The 21,663-nt window shown below is 42.2% G+C and overlaps 1 protein-coding gene across 1 annotated transcript; it reads right to left on the reverse strand.

Moving 5' to 3' along the window:
* Window positions 1-1,622: 1,622 nt before the first annotated feature.
* On the reverse strand, window positions 1,623-20,855 carry rrp1 (ribosomal RNA processing 1). The gene is made up of 16 exons (XM_063888590.1): window positions 20,581-20,855; window positions 19,446-19,528; window positions 13,682-13,739; window positions 13,498-13,583; window positions 13,157-13,218; window positions 12,539-12,668; window positions 11,846-11,910; window positions 11,436-11,647; window positions 10,988-11,100; window positions 10,521-10,618; window positions 10,158-10,177; window positions 9,897-10,049; window positions 8,190-9,412; window positions 7,834-7,977; window positions 5,662-5,728; window positions 1,623-2,026 (listed from the first exon to the last, which is right to left on the reverse strand). The coding sequence occupies exons 1-16, from the start codon at window positions 20,705-20,707 to the stop codon at window positions 1,815-1,817; spliced, it is 2,853 nt and encodes a 950-aa protein (XP_063744660.1). The 5' UTR covers window positions 20,708-20,855; the 3' UTR covers window positions 1,623-1,814.
* Between the last annotated feature and the right edge of the window lie 808 nt (window positions 20,856-21,663).

Below are 21,663 nucleotides of genomic sequence, written 5' to 3' on the forward strand. Positions count from 1 at the left end.
GCATAACTGGCAATTACATTTAAATTTAAGATGTGTTGTTGGTCTTTACCTCAAAAGCACATTTTTATGTGACTTCTTCGGACTTGCGAGTGCTGTCAAATCGATCTTATCCAGTTTGCTCACGTAGCCTAGTGGTGTGGTGGTGAAGTGCAGTATGCTGCGCTCTTGAGCGTATAAGCACGTCCGGTATTAGCCTATTTTAATGTAACGTCTTTAAAGGTTGGAGACCGCAAAGGGATGGATAATGAGTGTTGTTTACGATTAAATTACAATGCAATATATGGCAGACACCTTCAGATATGAGAGACCCCCTCAAAAATTTGACTTTGTTGCTTTCATGGGAGCCAGTCATCACTCTATGGGAGCTCGGCTCCCTCTGGCTCCCACGTAATTCGAGCACTGGGTGGGATATACGTTGGTCTTCGTCTTGCTCATCTTCTGACGTAGTCCAGATGTTTTTCACTCTTCTTCCACCCAACCTTCCTCTGGCCTCAGGGAGTATCTGCCCTGATATATCTCCAGATTTAATACACCACACTTTCGTCTTCTGCTGCAGCTGGGCATATACATTACCCCCGATTTCTTCAATGCGTCTGGTGATTACTCGCCGACAGACTCACGGCATTAAAGACATCTTTCTTCTCGGGACACACCTCTTCCGCGACAGCATTCAAACATTTCTTGACAAACTCTCCATCAGTGTAAGGTTTACCGCTGCTTGCTATCAGTTGAGCAACCCGAAAGCTGGCCCGAACGGATGACTGGTTCAGCTGAGCTTTGCGTACAAATGTATTCTGCTGAGCTAACAGTCCACTTTTTAGCTTTGAGAGTTTGTCTGCTCGCATTTGGCCTTGCAAGTTATCATATTTGTCTTTGTGACGGGATTCATAGTGTCGGCGCAGATTGTATTCTTTGAATACCGCCACCGCCTCTTGACAGATGAGACAAACAGCCTTTTCTTTCCATTGAACAAAAAAATAATCGTTTGACCACTGCAGGTTAAATACCCTGCATTCTGAATCATTTTTTCTCTTACCTAACCTTTTCGCCATTATTCCGTTCTATTTGACAGGGGCTAGTCTAGGATTCGCGTGGCCAGACTGAAAAAAAAATCATAATGCGTCTCTGGTAGGCTATTGTTCAGGGGGCCGGGTCAAATGTGGAGGCGGGCCGTATCCGGCCCAGAGTTTGGGGACCACTGATCTACAGTATTAAACTGTATATCTGTATAGTTCAAGGGACAATACATATTATTTTTGAATTGTACTTTGTTTGTTTGATGAGACAGTCAGTTGTTGATTCCATGCAGACGTTGATACAGCTACTAGGTCACAGCTAATGTATATCACACTCATTCGTAACGCCAGTTAGACATTTTGATGTTCCGGACCTTTGCTTGAGGACATTTTCTCTAACTGGACCTCGTTGAATTTTTGTTGAGTACTCCTGGACTAAAGTCAAAGTAAATAGAAGTATACTTCAGATATTTGTCTCGCATTAAAAGTCCTACAATTGTACTACTTTAAATGCAGTGCATGTGTTCATTTATCCTTTTGTTGTTATTTTCTGTATAAAATACAATTCCTTTAAGTTTAATCAATGATAAAACTGCAAACACATGATGAAGGCATGAATTGAAAATTTATTAAAACTTTGAGTCCCTTAAAGAGGCAAAAGCAACACTGATAGCGAAACATAGAAATACTTCTATATAGATATATATATATATATATATATATATCAAAAGGGAAGTCAGTCTGTTGGGTTCACAGAGAACAGTGGGTCTGTATCTACAGTCTGTCAGTGAGGGGGGGTTAGAAGAAGTCTGCTGCTGAGGGCCGGCGTTTAGGAGTCTCCTTTGGAGTATTGAGGCCGCTCTTCTTGTTGGCCTTCGGGGTCTTTCTGGCAGAGAGTGGTGTGGGCGGAGACTTTAGGACCCCAAACTTGGGTTTCTGCTTTGGGTCGAAGGGCACTCGTGATGACCCATCTGGACTCAGCAGCAGGCTGCGGTCCGTTTTCCTGAACTCTGCACAAGGACACAGGAAACAAACAACACTGTTACTACAACAACAACAACAACAACAACAACGGGAAAACATGTACTGACAAAGACATTGTCGTTTATCTTTCAGAACCACGAGCTGGAACACTGTTTGATGTGCTTTTTACAGAGGAGTGTACTACGAAGCAGGACTAGTGGGTTAGTTAGCTAATAAGTGAAATGACATTACAAACGCCCCTCTTTATGGGAAGGCACACAGATTCTGAGGCTGAAAGCCCGGGATCAGAAAGACAGCCGATAAGCACCTCCATGGTACCCGTTATCGCTGATCAGGAGTTTTAGTTTTGTCCAGCCAGCGAAGTCAAAGAAAGCCTGGCTCTGCTGAACTTAGAACAGCCCTAAGGTCAAAGACATTCTTGAACATACAATGCCAACTGAGAAAACTGCTGCTGGAGATCTTTTTCTCAAAACAGCTACTAAATGTGCTCCACCATTAAGATGAGTTCTTTCTCCTGATGGGATGTTCTCAGGCAGACTGCTGCAGCAGAACAAGCCTTTAAATCTTGTTCAGTACATATTCACACTGACATTGTAATTAATGTGTGTGTTTTATACATTTTTTTAACCTGTAAATGTAAAGTGTCTTTGTATACTAAGAAAAATAATTCAATGGATTTTTGTCATGTAAAATAATAGGTGGCTCATTTATTGGACAGATCAAGTCTTTAGCATCCCTTTTAATGGAGAAAAAACACAGATGGACAGTTAGTCCTGGTACACATCAGCAGCTGTATGCATTCCTCTTCTCTGGTGTAGAGAGCAGATAATGAGTCCTGTCAGACTAACAGCATGATAAGACATTCTATGGATATTACCAGCAGGTTGTTTGCTGTGTGGAGGCTCTTTTATCTAATCCCTCTCAATGCTGACATCCATACGTGTTACTATGGTTACTTAATGAGCTGCATAACAGAGTTGTGGACTCGAGTCACATGACTTGGACTCAAGTCAGACTCGAGTCATGAATTTGATGACTTTAGACTTGACAACATCTAAAAAGACTTGCACTTTGACTTTAACATCAGTGAGTCGCATTTGGACTTGCCCCCTTTTGACTCGAAAAGACTTGCTACTTTCAAAAACTCAAAGATTAAAAAGTATGTTGACATGGACTGCGCTATCTCTCTTTGCACCTGTGTGTGTCTGTGTGCGTAACGTGTGTGTGGCATGACATCCAATCAAATTAGATCCAAGTTGTTTTTGATCTGACAGCATCCAACCAATCAAAGTACTGGACAACCAATGAGGCGGAACAAACTATAAGGCGCCAAGTAGGCAGCAATGATACCACGGGTAGTTTCGTTTGGATTTAAAAACTTTGAGGTGGTCAACAAAAAAAGAGCTGCAGTCTGTAAAACATGCGGGACGAAGACAACAGACGGAGAAACGACAACTTCAAACTTCGTTCGACATTTGAAGTTGCACAAAGAACGGTAAGTTTTGAATGAAAGCCAGCACTAGCTTATCGGCTAATTGCTAGCTAGCTACATATCAATGAGACTGTAAACGTCACCTTGGCTTACGAACACGCTAAACGGTATCTCCTGTGGGTTCATCAATGGATAAGTTCACTATTTTGCACTTTGAGCCCCCTTTCTGGGTCGTCTTGGATGAAATAGAAATGTTGACGATTGGCCGAGTCTCCAGCTTTTGGCTAATTTGGAATCACCCCCTGCTTCAGAATGGTTGGCTACAGGCATTCATAACATTGTCCTTAAAACAACCCTAAACATTCGTTTTCAAGGATGAGCAAATCACCGAGTGGTAAGTCACTACCTAGACACAGCCGAAGGACAGAGCGCCCTTTTGTTCTGGGCACTGAACATGAAGTCTCTTCCTTCACTCTTCCGAGTGGCCACCAGAGTCTTGGCAGTGCCTGCCTCTAGTGCTCCAGTGGAGCGAGTTTTCAGCCATGTTGGCATCATACTGCGTCCCCATCGTGCACAAATGACTGACAGACTTTTGGCCAATTTGATCTTTTGCAAATGCAATGCAGCATAGGGCCCTGACATAGAAAAGCACAACTCTGTTCATTGTCATGTTCATGACACTTTACATCTAGTCCCCTTCCACACACACACACACACACACACACTTTTTTGGGAGTGAGGATATCTTGTATAAAGTGGTGACATGTTTGAAAAGGTTAAGGTTCCACTAGGTTTTGAAATGAGTTAGAAAGACTGAAAATGTTTTTTATAAAGTGGTAACACATTTGGAAAAGTTACATTCAACTGTTTTTGTGATCCTCCAAATACCTGTTTGAGGGTGAAGACATGTTTTTTAGTTCAAGGCTAGATTGAAGTTTTAAGGTGAAGAGTGTTTTGCAAAAATGAGGATCTTTTCGTTATAGTGCAATAAGCAATGGAAATACAATGTCAGCACTTTCTGTGGAAATTACATTTGCCTTTGTTTATTTCAAATGTGTTTGAACAATGTTGTTGGTTTGATAAATATATACAGATCTTAAAAGCATACATGATTTGTGTAAATATTATTTCTCCGTTGTTAAAAGGACTCGAAAGGACTTGAAACTCAAACGGTAAGACTTGGGACTTGACTTGAGACTTGCTTGTCTTGACATGAAAGCAAAGATTTGAGACTAACTTGTGACTTGCAAAACAATGACTTGGTCCCACCTCTGCTGCATAATCACTTCACAGATACTATTCTTGTTTAGGTTTTTAAATTGGTACAAGGGTTACAAATGAAGATTTTGTAAATTACCAATTCATCCCCAAAACATATTTTTTCAATTAACTGATGTACCTCTCGGTTGAAAAAAAGAGCCCAAAAGGGACCACAATAAAATGCCTTTAGTCGAGAGTATCACAGGTAACCCTTAGGTTGTGTGTCCACCAAGGCGTTTTTTCCACGGCCGGCGTTTTTTTTCAATGGTTTCTCAATGGGAGCGCGGCGTTCCAAGAAACGCAGGCAGTTGACGGGCGCTGAGCGCTACAAAAACGCAGAGGCGCTTTCCCGTGGGCGTTTTTTTAGGTCGGCGAGCTGAAAAAAACGACAGGGTGCCGCGCTTCACGAGTTGAAAAATGTTCAACTTTGGGGAAAAAACGCTACAGTCGTCAATGTCACTTTCTACCCCGCTGTCCAATCACAGTTGAGGAGGGGCGGGACACGTACTCTTCCCTGTCTCGACATTTCCGCGACAAAATCTGCGATATAAATATATATATTTATCTCTCTCTATTTCTATAGATAGATATAGATGCAGATATAGATACAATATATAATAATAGTAATGAGTATAGCAATAATATATATAATATCCGCAAATTCTGAGCAAAAGTGCACCACAAACCTGACGGCGAAATCAGAGCCGCGAATATTCCGTATCATAGCAACCAAAACGCCGGCGCTTTCAGAATAACGCCGGCGCTTTCAGAATAACGCCGGCGTTTAAACGCCTTGGTGGACACACAGCCTTAAGAATCCGCATCATGTGTCTCTAGTCTCTTCTTTGTGACCTTACTATGTGTGTAAACTCCCTGACATGTGTCTTGATGACGGTTGTGATCAAACGTTACTTTGATGACAGCCTTAGCATTTACACTTTAATAATCTAATTGCATCCGATGTCTTACCAGCTGTCTTGTTGTTCTTGAGGCCGAAGGTCACCTTCTTTGATTCTGACGGGGGAGTTTGGATCTTCTGTAGAATAAAAACATAGGAGATAAGTCACGCATGGTTCCACCACAGAGCAGCACAGCAGCATCAATTAATAAAAGGGAACATTTTTATAGGAGCTCTTGATATTTCAGATGGTTTTGAGAGTTGAGGGAGTCTGATGAATATAGAGGAAGGACTGATCTCTGCAGATCATGCTGCTACCCTGCAGTGGATCCTCTCTCCTCCCCAGGACTAGTTATTCTGTCTCTTTAGCTCTTTCTAGATTCTACACGTTTTTTTTTTTGTTATTCAAATGTTTATCAGGAACACAGGTCATGAACAGCATTTAGCACGCATGTTTTCAACTATTCAAAATATACAAAAAAAATGGTTACATCTCACAATAACTGCCGTTTTTCCATGACATAAATATCATAACATCACAACAGTCCTCAGGTGCATCTGCTGACAGACATTTCGCAGTCAGGGCTTTTTTACTTGCTATACTAAGATATAGAACATGCATTCGTTTGCAAATCCCTTGACGATGTCTGGTCTCAGGCCCAGGTATAGTGTCTCAGTTGAATCATTCCTTTAAGCATCTTTTCCATAAAGGACCTGACCTGTTTCCAGGCGTGCCTTCCTCTCACCACATGCCCTGTAGCATCAAGTGATTCTGTTTATGACAACCTGTTGAGCAGGTGTCTTAAAATAAATCCTATTCCGTTTATCCATCCAAATTCCCTCCAGGTTAGGACTGAGGTAAGTCTCCATTGTTGCTTTACCAGCTTTTCCCATATTTCCTTTACGTATATTGTGTCTTCTAGAACTAACTATTTCAGTCCATTATATAACTTTATGTTTTTGAGACCTGGAGCTGATTTAAATCCCTTTAAAAGAGTTTGTCTTGTCAAAGTCTTTCATATTGATTTTCCCATGTGATGTGGAAGTCTCGATCCGTAAGACTATACTGAGCTTTTAAATCTAGGAAATGTCTGACTACTCCATCAACGAAGACATTACATTTAATCAGCCCATTCTCTGCCCATTTTTTAAATCCGGCATCCGTCCTATTGGGTATAAAATCATAGTCATAAGCAATCTATTTTAACAAATGGAATGGTTCCCTATTCCCATAATCTCTTACTACTACTACCAAATGTTGAGTTATGTCGTCGTCCACGGTTTAGGATTTGACTCCCACTCGTGTTTTTTAAAGAACCGCCTGCAGTGGGACATCACTGGAATCCCATCTTCTTCCATCGTGCTACTTAGGACAGGTTGCATATATCGACCAGAGATTTATCTGGGCTGCTTTGTTATAATTATTTAAATTGGGAAGGCAGAGACCCCCTCTCGCTTTATGTGGTTGGAGGGTCTTGGGACAGATCAGATTTCCAGAGGGGGCATAATTCAGCGATACAATTTTGTCAATGCTTTTGGGGATATTCACTCCCAGGTACCTGATCATTACAGCGTCCCATTTAACTTTAAACACTTCTGATGGATTGGCCGGGTATAATTAAACGACAATATTTGAGATGTGTGGGTGTTCGTTCAGTAGCCGAATAAAGATCCAGACTCTGTTGAGGTTGTTAATAAACATGGGATGGAAGTGTTGGGGCGCCCAAGGTACGTTAAAATATTGTCTGTGAACAAGGCTATATTTTCTCTCCTCCAGCCACGGTTATTCTGTGGATTTCACAGAACACTGCCACACACTAGCTAGCGGTGAGATACAGGGGTCAGCGTGTCAGGCTCCTAGCTTTGTAAAATATATCATTAGGCTGTATTAACCAATTAGAATAGACTTTGGACTGGAGTTTAGGAACCAGCAGTTAATAGACAACAGCTGAACAAAAGGAATGATGGTTGGCCTGATCTCCATCTGTGACCTCCACCATCTGTTTCTCTCCATCTAAAGTCCAGGGGTAAGGGACCACCTGCTGGTGTAGCCTTATACAGTTTGATGCAAACCAGCCCCCCCCCCTTTTTATAATGCAAGCTCAAAAGAGAATGGTTCACCCATAAATCATTTTACTTGTCACTCATTCTCAGTCATTTCTGTTTGCAATTTTGTTGCACATAGTTGCCAATGTGACGCCTCAAAGCGTTGTGATGCGCTCAGTTCTTCTGTTGATCTTTACCTTCTTGCCGGACAGCGGCCTGCTGCAGAACAGAGCCGGGGGGGCTGCAGCATTCATCTGGAAGGTGATTAGGTCAGACGCAGAGCCTGAGGAAGTCTTCGCCTTCTTCTGTGACTTTTTTGCTATAGATGGCTTAGTAAAACCCTGAAACAGAAGAGAAGTTCAGAAGTCACCTCTGGATGTCAGTGTAATCTCTTAAGGTTCAAGGATGTTATTGTCACAGGCACAGCAGCTACAGTGTAGTTATGGCAATGAAAATATAAGGTCCCGAACTCCTCCCACAATGCAATATATTATAAAAGGACATAAGACAAAAAAGAAAAGAAAAATAATACAAAATAGAATCTAACACTCACACTGCCTGCTTTGGGCTTCTTGGCAACAGTTGGTTCCTCTGCCAGGCCATTGGTGGATGCAGCCTCCAGCTCATCAGCCTCGTACTCAAACGTCACAGGGATCTTCCTCTTCTTCTTCACTCCTTTCCCAGAGGAAGAGACAGCTGCAGCTCCATCCGCTGGGAGCTCATTGACACCATCATCGACCTGCAAATGGGTTTCATCATCCTTCTCGGCTGCTGCCAACTTCTTTTTCTTCTTCTTTGCTGGTGTTGCCATGGTGATCTTAAACTCAGCATCTTCAGCCTGAGGGGTTCCAGCCGCTGCATCCTTATCCACTGAAGTCTGAGGTTCCTTTTGAGTCTTTTTCTTCTTCAGTGGTTTTACAGTGCTTTCATCTGCAGCAGCTGGGTGCGCTTGCTTGGCCTTTTTCTTTTTTTTAATTGGCTGGACGGCAGCATGTGGTGATGCTTCCTCACAGACTGATGGAACTACAGCGGGTTTTTCCTCTACCTCCAAATGTGCCTGAGTCTCAGCGTCTGGCGCCTCATCAGCCTTGCGGTTATTTTTCTTACTCTTCTTCTTGTTAATCGGGGTAGTAGAATCAGTCGGCTTCTCGACTGAAGTGGTCGGGCCCTCTTGCCCTGAAGCCTGGGGGAGATCTGCTTCTGTGCTCACAGCATTACCCTCAGTGTCAGCAGACTCCTCACTAGCAACTGGTGTGACCTCTGTGGTGACCCAGGATTCATCAGCGATATCATTGGTTGGTAACTTCGCTTTCAGACTTTTCCTCTTCTTCCTCTTCCCAGAGACTGTCGCAGGGCCTTCGGGAGAACTCTCTGTTCCAACAGGAGTCTGCTGCTCCTCAGCCTCCATCACGTCGGCTTTAACATCAGAAGTCTCCGCCTCTTTCTTCTGTGCAAGCTCTTCGGAGCTGTCCTCTGCTAGGACGGTAAGCTGTTTGTCTTCTTCAGAGAGGAGCACAGTCTCTGCCTCGGTCACTGCTACAGCGCCTCTGCACTGCGTCTGTGCCACCTCTCCTGGTACCACTGTTGGTTCAGGCCTGTCTGCATCTCCTTCACCACCTCCTCCTGGTCCCGCCTTATTTGTCTTCTTCTTCCTCCTCCTGTTCTTCTTCTTCTTTTTGTTTTCATGATTTGCATTAAAGTCAGCTGGCTCCTCTTCATCTTTCCCTGACTCCTCCTTACTTTGTGAGTCGAGTTTGGAAGCCGCTTTTTTCTTTCCTTAAGAGACACAGATCAGTTTAATCTATTGAAATCATTAAAAAGAGGGATTGGAAATGGGGAAACATTTCTATAAACAGACTAACATTAGTTTGACTTTAATTACCTGCCTCTAACAAACATTTCTCTCAGTTAAATCTGAAGTTTGCATCACTCACAATTGATAAGTTAGGACAAGTTAACCTAAAAATAGCTGCAAGCTTCATTAAAGAAAACAATGCAAAAATAATTAGAATTAAAACATATATATTATATATATATATATATATATTATTCTGACATGGGTCGATCTGCACAATGAGTACTTTTACTGTCGCTACTTTAAGAATATTTTGATGATAACACATTTCTAATTTTACTTTCTACTTAAGGAAAAGCAAGTTCATTTATGTATATGTTGAAAGGAAAATGAAGAGCCTTATTTATTAGTAGGGAAGACAATGTAAGAGACGATTAAGATGACATGTTATAGGTATAGAGATACCTTTAGTTTTCTTGGCTGCTGGCACCCCCTCATCCTCGTCCTCGTCATCCTCCACACGGCTTCGCCCTCTCTTCATTCTCTTCCTGGTACCAAACATGTCATCATCCTCATCTGTGGAGACCTCCTCTGGATACTCATCCTGAGGGAAGTTGCCTGAGAGGAAGGCCAGTGAGACAGAGTGAGACAGGAGCAGGAACAAATATTGTGCTTTCATGAATATCAAACTGTGAGAAGAAAGAACGTGTGATCATCAGCTCCTACCTTCATGCAGGTCACGCAGGCTGCCATTCAACAGAAAACCAGGAGAGAAGAGTAATCATTAGTTTGGGTCTAAGCAGAGATCCTTCATGTTGCAGGACAAAGACATAGTAGGAACATAGATTGGTATGCAATCCCTGAAAAGATCTGTTTTAGTCTTGTGGTATTGAGCGTTCTGACTTAGCTCAAACAGTGAGTGCAGTGCCAATGAAGCAAACAGAAATAATTCAAATATAAGAATGTGAAAACAATCCCACAAATCACAGAAAGGGGAACTGTAAGCTCTGATCATTACAGACGGACGGACGGACGGACGGACGGACGGACGGACGCACCCACACACGGACACACACACACTTTACTCACACTCTGATGATCTTGTACAACCTCTGTCTGTTCTTGCTGGGAGTGCTGTTGCGGCTGGCCAACCCAAACAGCCTGTCTGCCAGGGCCGCATAGGCAAACTGCACAACACACACAGTGCTCATCAGAAAACAAACTAAATCACCACCATTACAGATGTCCACAGTCTGGGCCAAACTGATGAGTGAAAACTTAACATGTTGGCTATAAATATTTCCTCACACAGATTCAAACTGCTCTAATACAAGTTGACGGATTCATCTAAAACATAACAGACAGTGGTCAAGCCTTTCCAGCTGCTAAAGCTTCCTTTAGTTTAACAACTTACAATATTACATTTATAATATGGAGAGTATGAGAGAGAATGGTATAGTTTGAAACCAGTGGCATGCATTGGATTCAAATAGAGAAATGTTTAATAGCAGATTTCCTCTAAAAAGGAAAACACCACTAAAAGAGCGAGCCTTCACCTGTAGCACCGGCCCGACGTCTTCATCACATGGCTCCTCTGTGTCCGAATCCTCCTCCATGTGAAGAAGCTCATCATCATCATCATCATCATCATCTTCATTTGATTTATTGCCTGAAAAAAGAAAGACTAGAAGTGTTCATTACTGTACCCCGTTAGTCGTGCATTCTTCTGAGGCTTAGCAGCTGCTAATTTAACGAGGCACCTTTCAAATTTCAGTATCTGAAAATGTTATTCAAAGTATCATTTCAGAACAAATAGGTAATCATTTAAATGCTAAATTGTCTAAACACGAGCTAGTCATTTGAGAACCATGTGTTACTTTGAGAACCTAAATCTGAAAATGACAGAACATCTGGGCAGAACAACAAATCACTTTTCAAAACACACGCAGTTTCTGAAACAGGACATATAATAAACCTGCCAGGAGTTGATCCAGTGAGTCGTACCGTTGGTCTGCTTCCTTCCTATGTCACAGACAGCTTTGCTCTTCCTCTCCCTTGGCTGCTCGTCACCGTCGTCCTCTTCTGAAGCCTGCCCCGAGTCTGAGTCCGAGGCCTCTGCTGCCTTCACCTCCTTCATCAAATCGTCGATAGCGAACGGGGCCTGGTCGATGATGGTGCAGAGGACGCTGTTGCAGATGGCACCGAACAGAGCCCGGCTGTGGAGACGGACACAGGAAAGATGAGCGGAGGGAAGGCAGTGAACAAACCCACAGCACCGAGTGTACAGAGAAACTCAGATTGACTTCCCAAGAACCCTGTTCTCAATGACAGGAGCCTTTCTTATTCTGGAATCCTCGGGGATCACATGTTTCTATATTAAGACAGTATCACAACACACGGTGATGTGGACTCACTCTTTGGTTTTGGCTGCTGTTTTGCAGAATGGCTCGATGAAAATCAAGTTCTGATCAGCAGTGAGCTGTGAAAAAAGAACCACGAGAGGACCATTACATACATCATACATCCATGTAGTTCCTCAGAACAAAGTGCTGCAGCTGGTTTAAGATCTTCTTGGAAGAAAATAAAACCAAACAAAGAATTCAATTAAGAATACAGTCTGAAAACAAGTATGTGTCGACCAATAATCTCATCCCATTGCAAAAAGAAATATAAATACTCAAAGCTGCAGCTCAGTTCATTATCAGACCAAACTAAGGGACCAAACAGACATTTTGATACTTTAAGATCAGCATGGGGTAATCAGGGGGGGTCATTGAAAAACAAACAATAGCAGCAATGGCCAACCACTTTTCACTGTGATAACAGGACTCAAACCATACATTCTATTTCATATTCCACACTTATTGTACATATAATATCCTGCTTTATATTTTCGGCACTTTTTGTCCCAAATGTATATTTTTTTACTTTCCTTTTTAAATGCTATTTCATTGTAATAACATTGCCTTGTTTATATGCTGCTGCAACGAAAAACATTTCCCAAATTGGGATCAATAAAGTACTTCTATCTATCTATCAAATTAACTCTGTTCCATGTCAGCCCCATCGTAGTTATTCATCTCAAGCCAAGAAACAGTGTGCCGTACCTCTGCTGCACCCACTGTGGCCAGCTCGCTCATATACAGGTCCAGGACGTGGAACTGCAGGCCGCTGGGGGCCCCGCTGCTGCTCTGCAGGAGCTGTGCTGTCAGCAGCTCCAGGAACCTGCTGACCGCACTGAGGACACGGACACACACCATTATTAAATTCAGAGGACACACACACACACACACACACACACTAGAGCTCTCCTAACTGGGGCTGTTACCTTCAACACATCAACACTCACAATTAATCTGCAAATAAAAAGAATGCAAAAATATCCCAATTACCAATTTTACCCCCCAACTCCCTCCCCCATACAGAGCAGACGTTCTCAATGGATTGAATGGCAGTGAAAGGGTAAACAGCACATTAAACCGAGGGGAATTAGCGTAGCTTTGATCATGCTTTAGCTAGATGTGGGAAAATGATCAGACAGAAATCATGTTATAGTAAAGCGAAAGAACAGATATCTCTCACCAGTTTGTCATGTATTTCTTTATTACACACCACGTGGTTATTTGTTTTATCCCTCCAAAATATATTGGTAATTGGTTATTTTATATCTAATTAATCATTTTTAATCACAATAAAATCAGTTAATCTGTTACTTTTAACATTACCTGCTCTCCCAGCTTTTCATCTTCAGCATCTGAAAGGTTTGTCTGAACATGAAGCGAACCAGCTGTTAAGAGGAAAGAAATCATTTATTGTAGGAAGAAATGAACACATCCACACTCTTTACAACGCCATATCAGATATCTGGCAAAGCTGCCGTTTATGTAGAAATGGTGTTGAACCTGTGTTAATGTGCAATAACACTTCATGGAGCAATTACAATACGCTCAGTTTGGAGATGATAATGTGACAAAAATGAAAACAGGACACACAAATGCTACCATGTCAGCTACTTAAAAGAATAAAAAAAGAAGGTGAAATTCATGAAGTATCTCCTCACACCAACCTGGAAGAACTTGTCCATTCGCAGCCGGTCGATTCCTGTCCACTCCCTCTTCAACGTCTGCAGGAAGCTCTCCAGGTACAACAACTCTGCAGGGTACAGCGTCATCATTAGTGTGATGGAAAGAGTGCTGGGCTTTTCTCATATTACATCCCATGGTATTATGAAACCTGACATGGAAACTTACGTCCATCGATGTGGTGGAAGCTGTGGATCAGGGCGGAGATCTGGGTTGACAGCTCCTCCTGAAGGAATAAAGTGAGACTGAATGAACAGAACCATCAACTCAGGGAGGAGGGGTGGTGACCACTGGATCATTATCACATTTTAGGATTTATGACGAACACATTCAAATATTTTTGTATTGGACTTTGAGTCCTCTCCGTGAAGCATAATTTCCGTTAGAAAAAATGCGTGCCGGTCAACATGTCCGTTAAAATTTAAATCTTTCGGACCAAATGAGAAAACTGCCGGTCTAAGGTAATCTTTGTTTAGTGAAATGTACCAGTACAAACGATAAGAGGGTCATTTTAACCTCTCATGTAAACATGCATAATGCTTTTGCATTATTTTGTATAGCATTTATGTGACGGAAGAGATATATCCAGAATTCATCAGTTTGTGTATGGTTTGACTTGACCATATTTGTATAATATTTCAGATTATTATTGTCAAGCCGGTTTCCGACTGGCAACCCACTTTATAAAAAGATACGTCAAAGCCTCTACAACAGAGGTCTTCAACAGGGGGGTCGCGACCCCCAGGGGGTCCGCGGAGGTACTGCAGGGGGGTCGCGAAATCTTTGGTTGATTAGACAATTTTTTATATATATATATATATTTTTTTTACAAACCGTTTTTTCCCACAAATTGCAATGTCTTTAAATGCACAACACAAATCCAAAATATTATAGCGAACGGAAAAATGGAGGCAGATGTGCCAATCACGAGGCCGTGTGACACACGCTGGTTCATAGACATAATATTATGTCTATGCGCTGGCTCTGTTAGGTTCCCCGTGATTGGACGAGAGCCTATTCAGGCCCCAGTTTACTGAAGACCCAGACACAGGGATGCACGCAGCGACATTATTGAGAAGACCATACATATAAAATGGATCGTTTTGTAACTCGAGCGAAAAAATCAACAAGCACAAGCGAGATACCATCCACCAGTGAACATGCAAGTGACGAGGCAGAACCTGCTGCGCCTGCAGATGTTGCAGCTAATAAGGGTAAGCGCAAAAGGGAGAAGACACGAAAATATTCAGATCATTATCTGAAGTTCGGGTTTACCTTTAAGGAGACAGATGGCATTGAGTTTCCAATGTGTGTCATTTGCTCTACTGTTCTTTCAAATGAATCTATGAAGCCATCAAAGCTGCAGCGTCACTTGGAGACAACACACAGCCACTTAAAAGACAAACCTGTTGAATACTTCCAAGCTAGCCTCAAATCCCTCCAAGGTCAACAGACATTGATCAGAAAATCAGCCAAAGTTGGGGACCTAGCTTTGAAATGCTCTTATCAAATTGCTCTTCGGATTGCCCAGAAGAAACAGCCATACACACTTGCAGAGGATTTAATATTGCCTTCAGCAACCGATATGTGTAAAACCATGTATGGAAATGATATTGACATTAATAAACTGAAAACCATTCCAGTGTCGGACACAACCATAGCTCGCCGTATAGACGAGATGGCATCTGATGTGAGGATGCAACTGATAGAGAAGCTGAGGTTGGCAGATGCATTTGCGTTACAGATTAGACGAGTCAACAGATGTGTCGAAGGACGCCCAGCTTCTTGCGTTTGTGCGCTTTGTCGATGATAAGGAAATGCAGGAGGAATTTTTGTTTTGTAAGTGCCTCCCTCAACGCACAACTAGTTCTGAAATCTTCAAAGTGATCGATGTTTTTTTCAGAGAGAATGACATTCCGTGGACAAAATGTATTGCGCTGTGCACTGACGGTGCAAGAGCCATGGCTGGTTTAAAAAGTGGACTAATCGCGCTTGTAAGGGATGTGTCTCCGCAAGTGATTTGGACGCACTGCATGCTACACAGGGAGTCACTTGTTGCCAAAGATATGAGCGCTGAATTGGCAGATGTCATGGACTCGGTAGTGAAAGTAGTCAACCTAGTCAAGAAGAGCGCATTGCAAACACGTCTCTTCTCGAATCTCTGTGCTGCTGAGGGAGAAGAACACACTGCGCTACTCTACCATTCCGAGGTTCGGTGGCTTTCACGTGGAACAGTGTTGTCACGTGTGCTGGAATTGCGCAAGTCTATTCGGGAGTTTTTACTTCTCCAAAAGCACACAGAGCTGGCTGCACTTTTCAGTGACAATGTTTGGGTCACCAAACTTGCCTATCTTGCTGATGTTTTCGCTGAGCTGAACAAACTGAACAGTTCAATGCAAGGCCGCAATACCCATGCCATTCAACTGTATGACAAAAATGGAAGGCTTTCTAAAAAAAATCAAAAGGTGGAGGGAGCGCATCGGGGAGGAAATATTTTCCATGTTTCCATCAGTGGATGAGCTGGGAGATTCTGCTGTGCTCTCGCCCCCCATTACACGCGCAATTCTTGCGCATTTGGAGGCGCTCGAGGGACAATTTGGGCACTACTTTTCTGAGGCTGACTCCTGGCGCAGGGACAAGACATGGATACTGTTTCCATTCACAGACAACGCAGCAGACGGCACACACCTGACAGTGACGGAGGAGGATCAGCTAATCGAACTATCCACTGACAGTACGTTCAGACACATATATGACACAAAACCACTCACCCAGTTCTGGATCTCTTGCCAGAAAGACTTTCCGCAATTGGCAGGAAAAGCCATGATGAGCCTTTTGCCCTTTGCCACAACCTATCTTTGCGAAAGTGGATTTTCCTCACTGACTTACTTGAAAAACAAATACAGGTCAAGGCTGCAGCCTGAGGCTGATATGACCCTCTGCCTGACAACCTCCATCCGTCCAAGGCTGGATCAGCTGTGTGCTGCTCATCAGGGTCAGACATCTCACTGATGTGAGAGTACGTGTGCCATCCACAGATGGTTTGAGGATTCATTGTCCCATCTACATGCATGTTTAGTGTTAAAATCTCATAGCTCAGTGTTTGTTTATAAATGACAGTGGCACAGCCACTCTGCACCTTGCACTTGTTTAAAGTTCAAACTTTTATTGTGATTTATTTTAATAGCCCTGTGTTGTGTGCAAGATATATGTTCATAAATGGCAGTGGTACGGCCACACTGTACCTTGCACTTGTTTAAAATAAAAACATGAATATATTAACCTGTGTATTATTTGAATAGCTTAGTATTGAATGTACAATAACAGTATCTATGTTTACACACTGCACTAGGCCCCGTTTAATATAAAACACAATTGTATGCCATATTAATAGTAGGGGGTCCCTGCTCCAACTCTCCATCAGTTTGGGGGTCCCTGGCCTGAAAAACGTTGAAGACCCCTGCTCTACAAAGTTTAAGATATTCCATAAGTGGTTTAAAGTTATCTGACTCACCAGAATAAAAAGGCAGAAATGTGTGGGTTGTTAAAGACTACGCATACACACACACAACACATACAGTGGGGAGAACAAGTATTTGATACACTGCCGATTTCCCAGGTTTTCCCACTCACAAAGCATGTAGAGGTCTGTAATTTTTATCATAGGTACACTTGGACTGTGAGAGACGGAATCTAAAACAAAAATCCAGAAAATCTCAGTGTATGATTTTTAAATAATTAATCTGCATTTTATTGCATGACATAAGTATTTGATCACCTACCAACCAGTAAGAATTCCGGCTCTCACAGACCTGTTAGTTTTTCTTTAAGAAGCCCTCCTGCTCTCCACTCATTACTTGTATTAACTGCACCTGTTTGAACTTGTTACCTGTATAAAAGAGACCTGTCCACACACTCAATCAAACAGACTCCAACCTCTCCACAATGGCCAAGACCAGAGAGCTGTGTAAAGACATCAGGGATAACATTGTAGACCTGCACAAGGTTGGGATGGGCTACAGGACAATAGGCAAGCAGCTTTGTGAGAAGGCAACAACTGTTGGCGCAATTATTAGCAAATGGAAGAAGTTCAAGATGACGGTCAATCTCCCTCGGTCTGGGGCTCCATGCAAGATCTCACCTCGCGGGGCATCAATGATCATGAGGAAGGTGAGGGATCAGCCCAGAACTACACGGCAGGACCTGGTCAATGACCTGAAGAGAGCTGGGACCACAGTCTCAAAGAAAACCCTTAGTAACACACCACGCCGTCACGGATTAAAATCCTGCAGCGAACACAAGGTCCCCCTGCTCAAGCCAGCGCATGTCCTGGCCCATCTGAAGTTTGCCAATGACCATCTGGATGATCCAGAGGAGGAATGGGAGAAGGTCATGTGGTCTGATGAGACAAAAATAGAGCTTGTTGGTCTAAACTCCACTCGCCGTGTTTGGAGGAAGAACAAGGATGAGTACAACGCCAAGAACACCATCCCAACCGTGAAGCATGGAGAGACTAGCCAGTCTCCAGACCTGAACCCAATAGAAAATCTTTGGAGGGAGCTGAAAGTCCGTATTGCCCAGCGACAGCCCCGAAACCAGAAGGATCTGGAGAAGATCTGTATGGAGGAGCGGGCCAAAATCCCTGCTGCAGTGTGCGCGAACCTGGTCAAGAACTACAGGAAACGTCTGCTCTCTGTAATTGCAAACAAAGGTTTCTGTACCAAATATTAAGTTCTGTTTTTCTGATGTATCAGATACTTATGTCTTGCAATAAAATGCAAATTAATTACTTAAAAATCATACGATGTGATTTTCTGGATTCCGTCTCTCACAGTTGAAGAGTGCCTATGATAAAAATTACAGACCTCTACATGCTTTGTAAGTGGGAAAATCTGCTAAATCGGCAGTGTATCAAATGCTTGTTCTCCCCACTGTATACGCGCTTTATAACTTTAAATGCACGCTTGAGGTTTAGCGACAATAACCAACGACAATCTATCTGTGGTTTTGTAATGAATACATTAAATGCATACAAAGTGTTAAAGTCTACAAGCAAAAACATCACAATCCAACAATATTGTAGCTGTGAAGTCACCACAGAAATAGTGGATTTACAAAATATTGTGGAGCAGAAACACTTATACAGATGTCAGTAGTTGAACAGTAGTATTATGTTGTTGTATCAGGCTGTAGTGCTGAAAGAAGCAATTGTTTATTGTTGCCACAGGCAACAAGTGCTTAATGACATGTTTAGGGAACATCGGTAAATTGTTGTGTCAATCGGATGTCCTAATCAATTGGCATTTATTTGACACAAAAATGCCTGCGCAGAAATTCAATTTCTAACAAATGTCATACTTTAGAAAATGCATTTCATAAAGGTTGTACATGTATGATACATTAAGATTATATTATTTATTTTTTCTCCCAAAATGGTTTCAGTTTCAAAGGCTGAGAAAGAAACGTATTATAACATCATGGTACATAGTGCTTCATATACAATATGAAATAAAACTGTGATAATGAACCTTTGAAAGATAAATTAAATCTTACACATGTCAAGTCCTTGAGAGTCCAGAACTCTGTGGTTTAAAAAGCAGAAGCTCCGGTAAGGATTCTTAATGTGTGTGTGAACACGCAGTGAGGACACACACGGAGCATTTAGTTTCTATAATTCATATCTGAATATAAAAACCCAATAAATATTACACAGGAAATGGTAACATGCACAAATATCCATATATATAAAATTACTCTGCACATTGCGCCCTCATCATGAAATGAAAGTTTGAATTTATAGTGTTCTGAGCTCAGAATTATTATATATTATAGGTCTATATATGTTAATACAGGCTGCTGTTTTCCTCCCATTATGAAAGAGGGACATAATTAAGCTCTGTGTTTTGTTACGATATTATATGATTTTACATACCTGCAGCAGTGGTTTGTCCTGCATCCACAGACAGTAGAACAGACCTTTCCACAGTTTGAGCAGCTCATCACTTGAGAATTCACCTGCAGAGGACAACGAGACAGTGAGAAAACATGTCCTGTGTCTATGTAAAAGTAACCGCGTAGAAGAACAGTTCTTAACATTTTATATACAAGTCAAGCAATAAATGGATCAATCATAAAACCTGGTGCACTGCTGTTTTACCATCTGATAATTGCAACAGGTGAAGGGATATGGTAACTGTTCTGGTTAATATGGCTATGGTACAGTGAGGTGGCGGGCAGCTGTTACATTATAAACACCTTTCAGAGAGCATGAGAGATGGGATGTGGCTCATTACTCTGGACAGACTGGGGTCAGAGCTGTAGCACCGTGGAGTTGCTTAGCAAAAACTAAAATACGCTTCCGAGGAGGATGAGACTCTGCAACACCTCATTTATTGATATAAGTTCCGGGGTCATGGTTGGTCCTGCGAGGCCTTAGATTGACACTTAATACAAATCATAGTTTTGTCATGTATGCTTATTCAAAGAAACTATGGACGCAAAACAAAAAGGGGTGTTTTAATGAAACATTTTCACCGCGTGTGTGGAAATCTGGAAAGCTAGATGCGAGGAGGAGGAGGAGGAGGAGGAGGAGGAGGAGAAGAAGAAGAAGAAGAAGAAGAAGAAGAAGAAGAAGAAGAAGAAGAAGAAGAAGAAGAAGAAGAAGAAGAAGAAGAAGAAATTGGACTGAATTCAGACATAGTTTAACGGACAATTTACTTTCCGCCATGCACTTTTATCAACTCTATTCATTTATATTACGGATGTGATTTGTGTATTGTGTATGTGGCTTATAGTATCTAGTTTTTGTAATATTGTTCAACGTAATTGAAATAAAAGGTAACATTAGCTACACACACGAGCCTCCACACGTGTGCACTAGCAACCACACACGAGTCGCCGTTAGACCATTTCCCTTTGTTCAAAACCAACCCGCAAGCTTTAACCATTCGTGAAGTCACCATGTTTACCCGTTTTAAGCAAAGTTAATAAAACCATAGTCGCAGTATCTGAGCTCCTGCTAGCAGGTTATGTTAGAGCTAGCTGCTACCGCGGACAGGCTAGCTTACCTGTGTCGCTGTGAGAGCGGACAGTGATGTACTTCCTCAGTTTCTTCAAAGCCTTGGTCCGGATAGGCTTCTCGTTTGAGGCTAGTCGTTGTGCGAGCTGGACCTCTGGCTCTTGAAGCGTTGCCATGTTCACGCAGATTTTCGAGAAGACTTTTCTCTCCTCTCCTTTACCAAAGATCGCTCTCCTACACACGTTTCCCCTGTGCGGCGCGGACTGATGACGTCTCCAGACTTCGGTGCGTTGGAGTTCTGTACGGCGCCACAGTGGGGCAACCTCTCCCCTCGCTGTTCTCTACACATTCATGTTCTGTAAGTACAAAGTACGAGCACGTTCTTAACAAAGCCTAACACGTAACAATATGTAAAGCTGCAGAGCTCAGCGTCAGACTTCACATTCATCCACCATGCTTCCTAATGCTGATTTCCCACCAACGCAATGCAGGCTACCATTTATAAATGCACGTTAATAAAAAGTATTTCATTTCATTTTACTGTGCAATATTTAATTGTATATCCTGTTGTTGCATAAATCATATTCCATTTACTCTTCTTGCACTATTTTTATTTCTTTTTTATTTACTTTCCATCTTGCAACATTCTCTTGCACTATTTTGTTTCTAATCTTTTATTTCTTTCACTATTTGTAAGTCCTATATGTATAATGTTGTTTTTCATTTTCATATCTACACTGTAGCTACTGTGCACATGACAATAAAACCTTGAATCTTGAATTTACGATCCCTCCACCCCGAATAAAAAACTGTCCTCCATACTGTTGTCACATCAAATAACATGTTTAACTAACATCTGAACATCTGAGAGGCAGCAAGTGTGTGGTGTCACTTTCTGATCTGCTTCCTATAAACCCCGGCGGCAGACTGTGAATCATGGATGCATAAAGAGGACCTTACCGCTGTGTTCGGCCGTAATGAATGCACATTTATAGCCTATCTTTATTATCATTGTGCAGACAGCAGAGACATCTCTAAGACCAATATTGCAAACACACTAACACGGAGAATTATTGGCCAAATAATGGGTTAGTTGCAAATAACGGTATTGCATTATTCACTTATAAAGGGC

This window comes from Eleginops maclovinus, chromosome 7 (genome assembly GCF_036324505.1).
Source record: "Eleginops maclovinus isolate JMC-PN-2008 ecotype Puerto Natales chromosome 7, JC_Emac_rtc_rv5, whole genome shotgun sequence".
Lineage (NCBI taxonomy): Eukaryota > Metazoa > Chordata > Actinopteri > Perciformes > Eleginopidae > Eleginops > Eleginops maclovinus.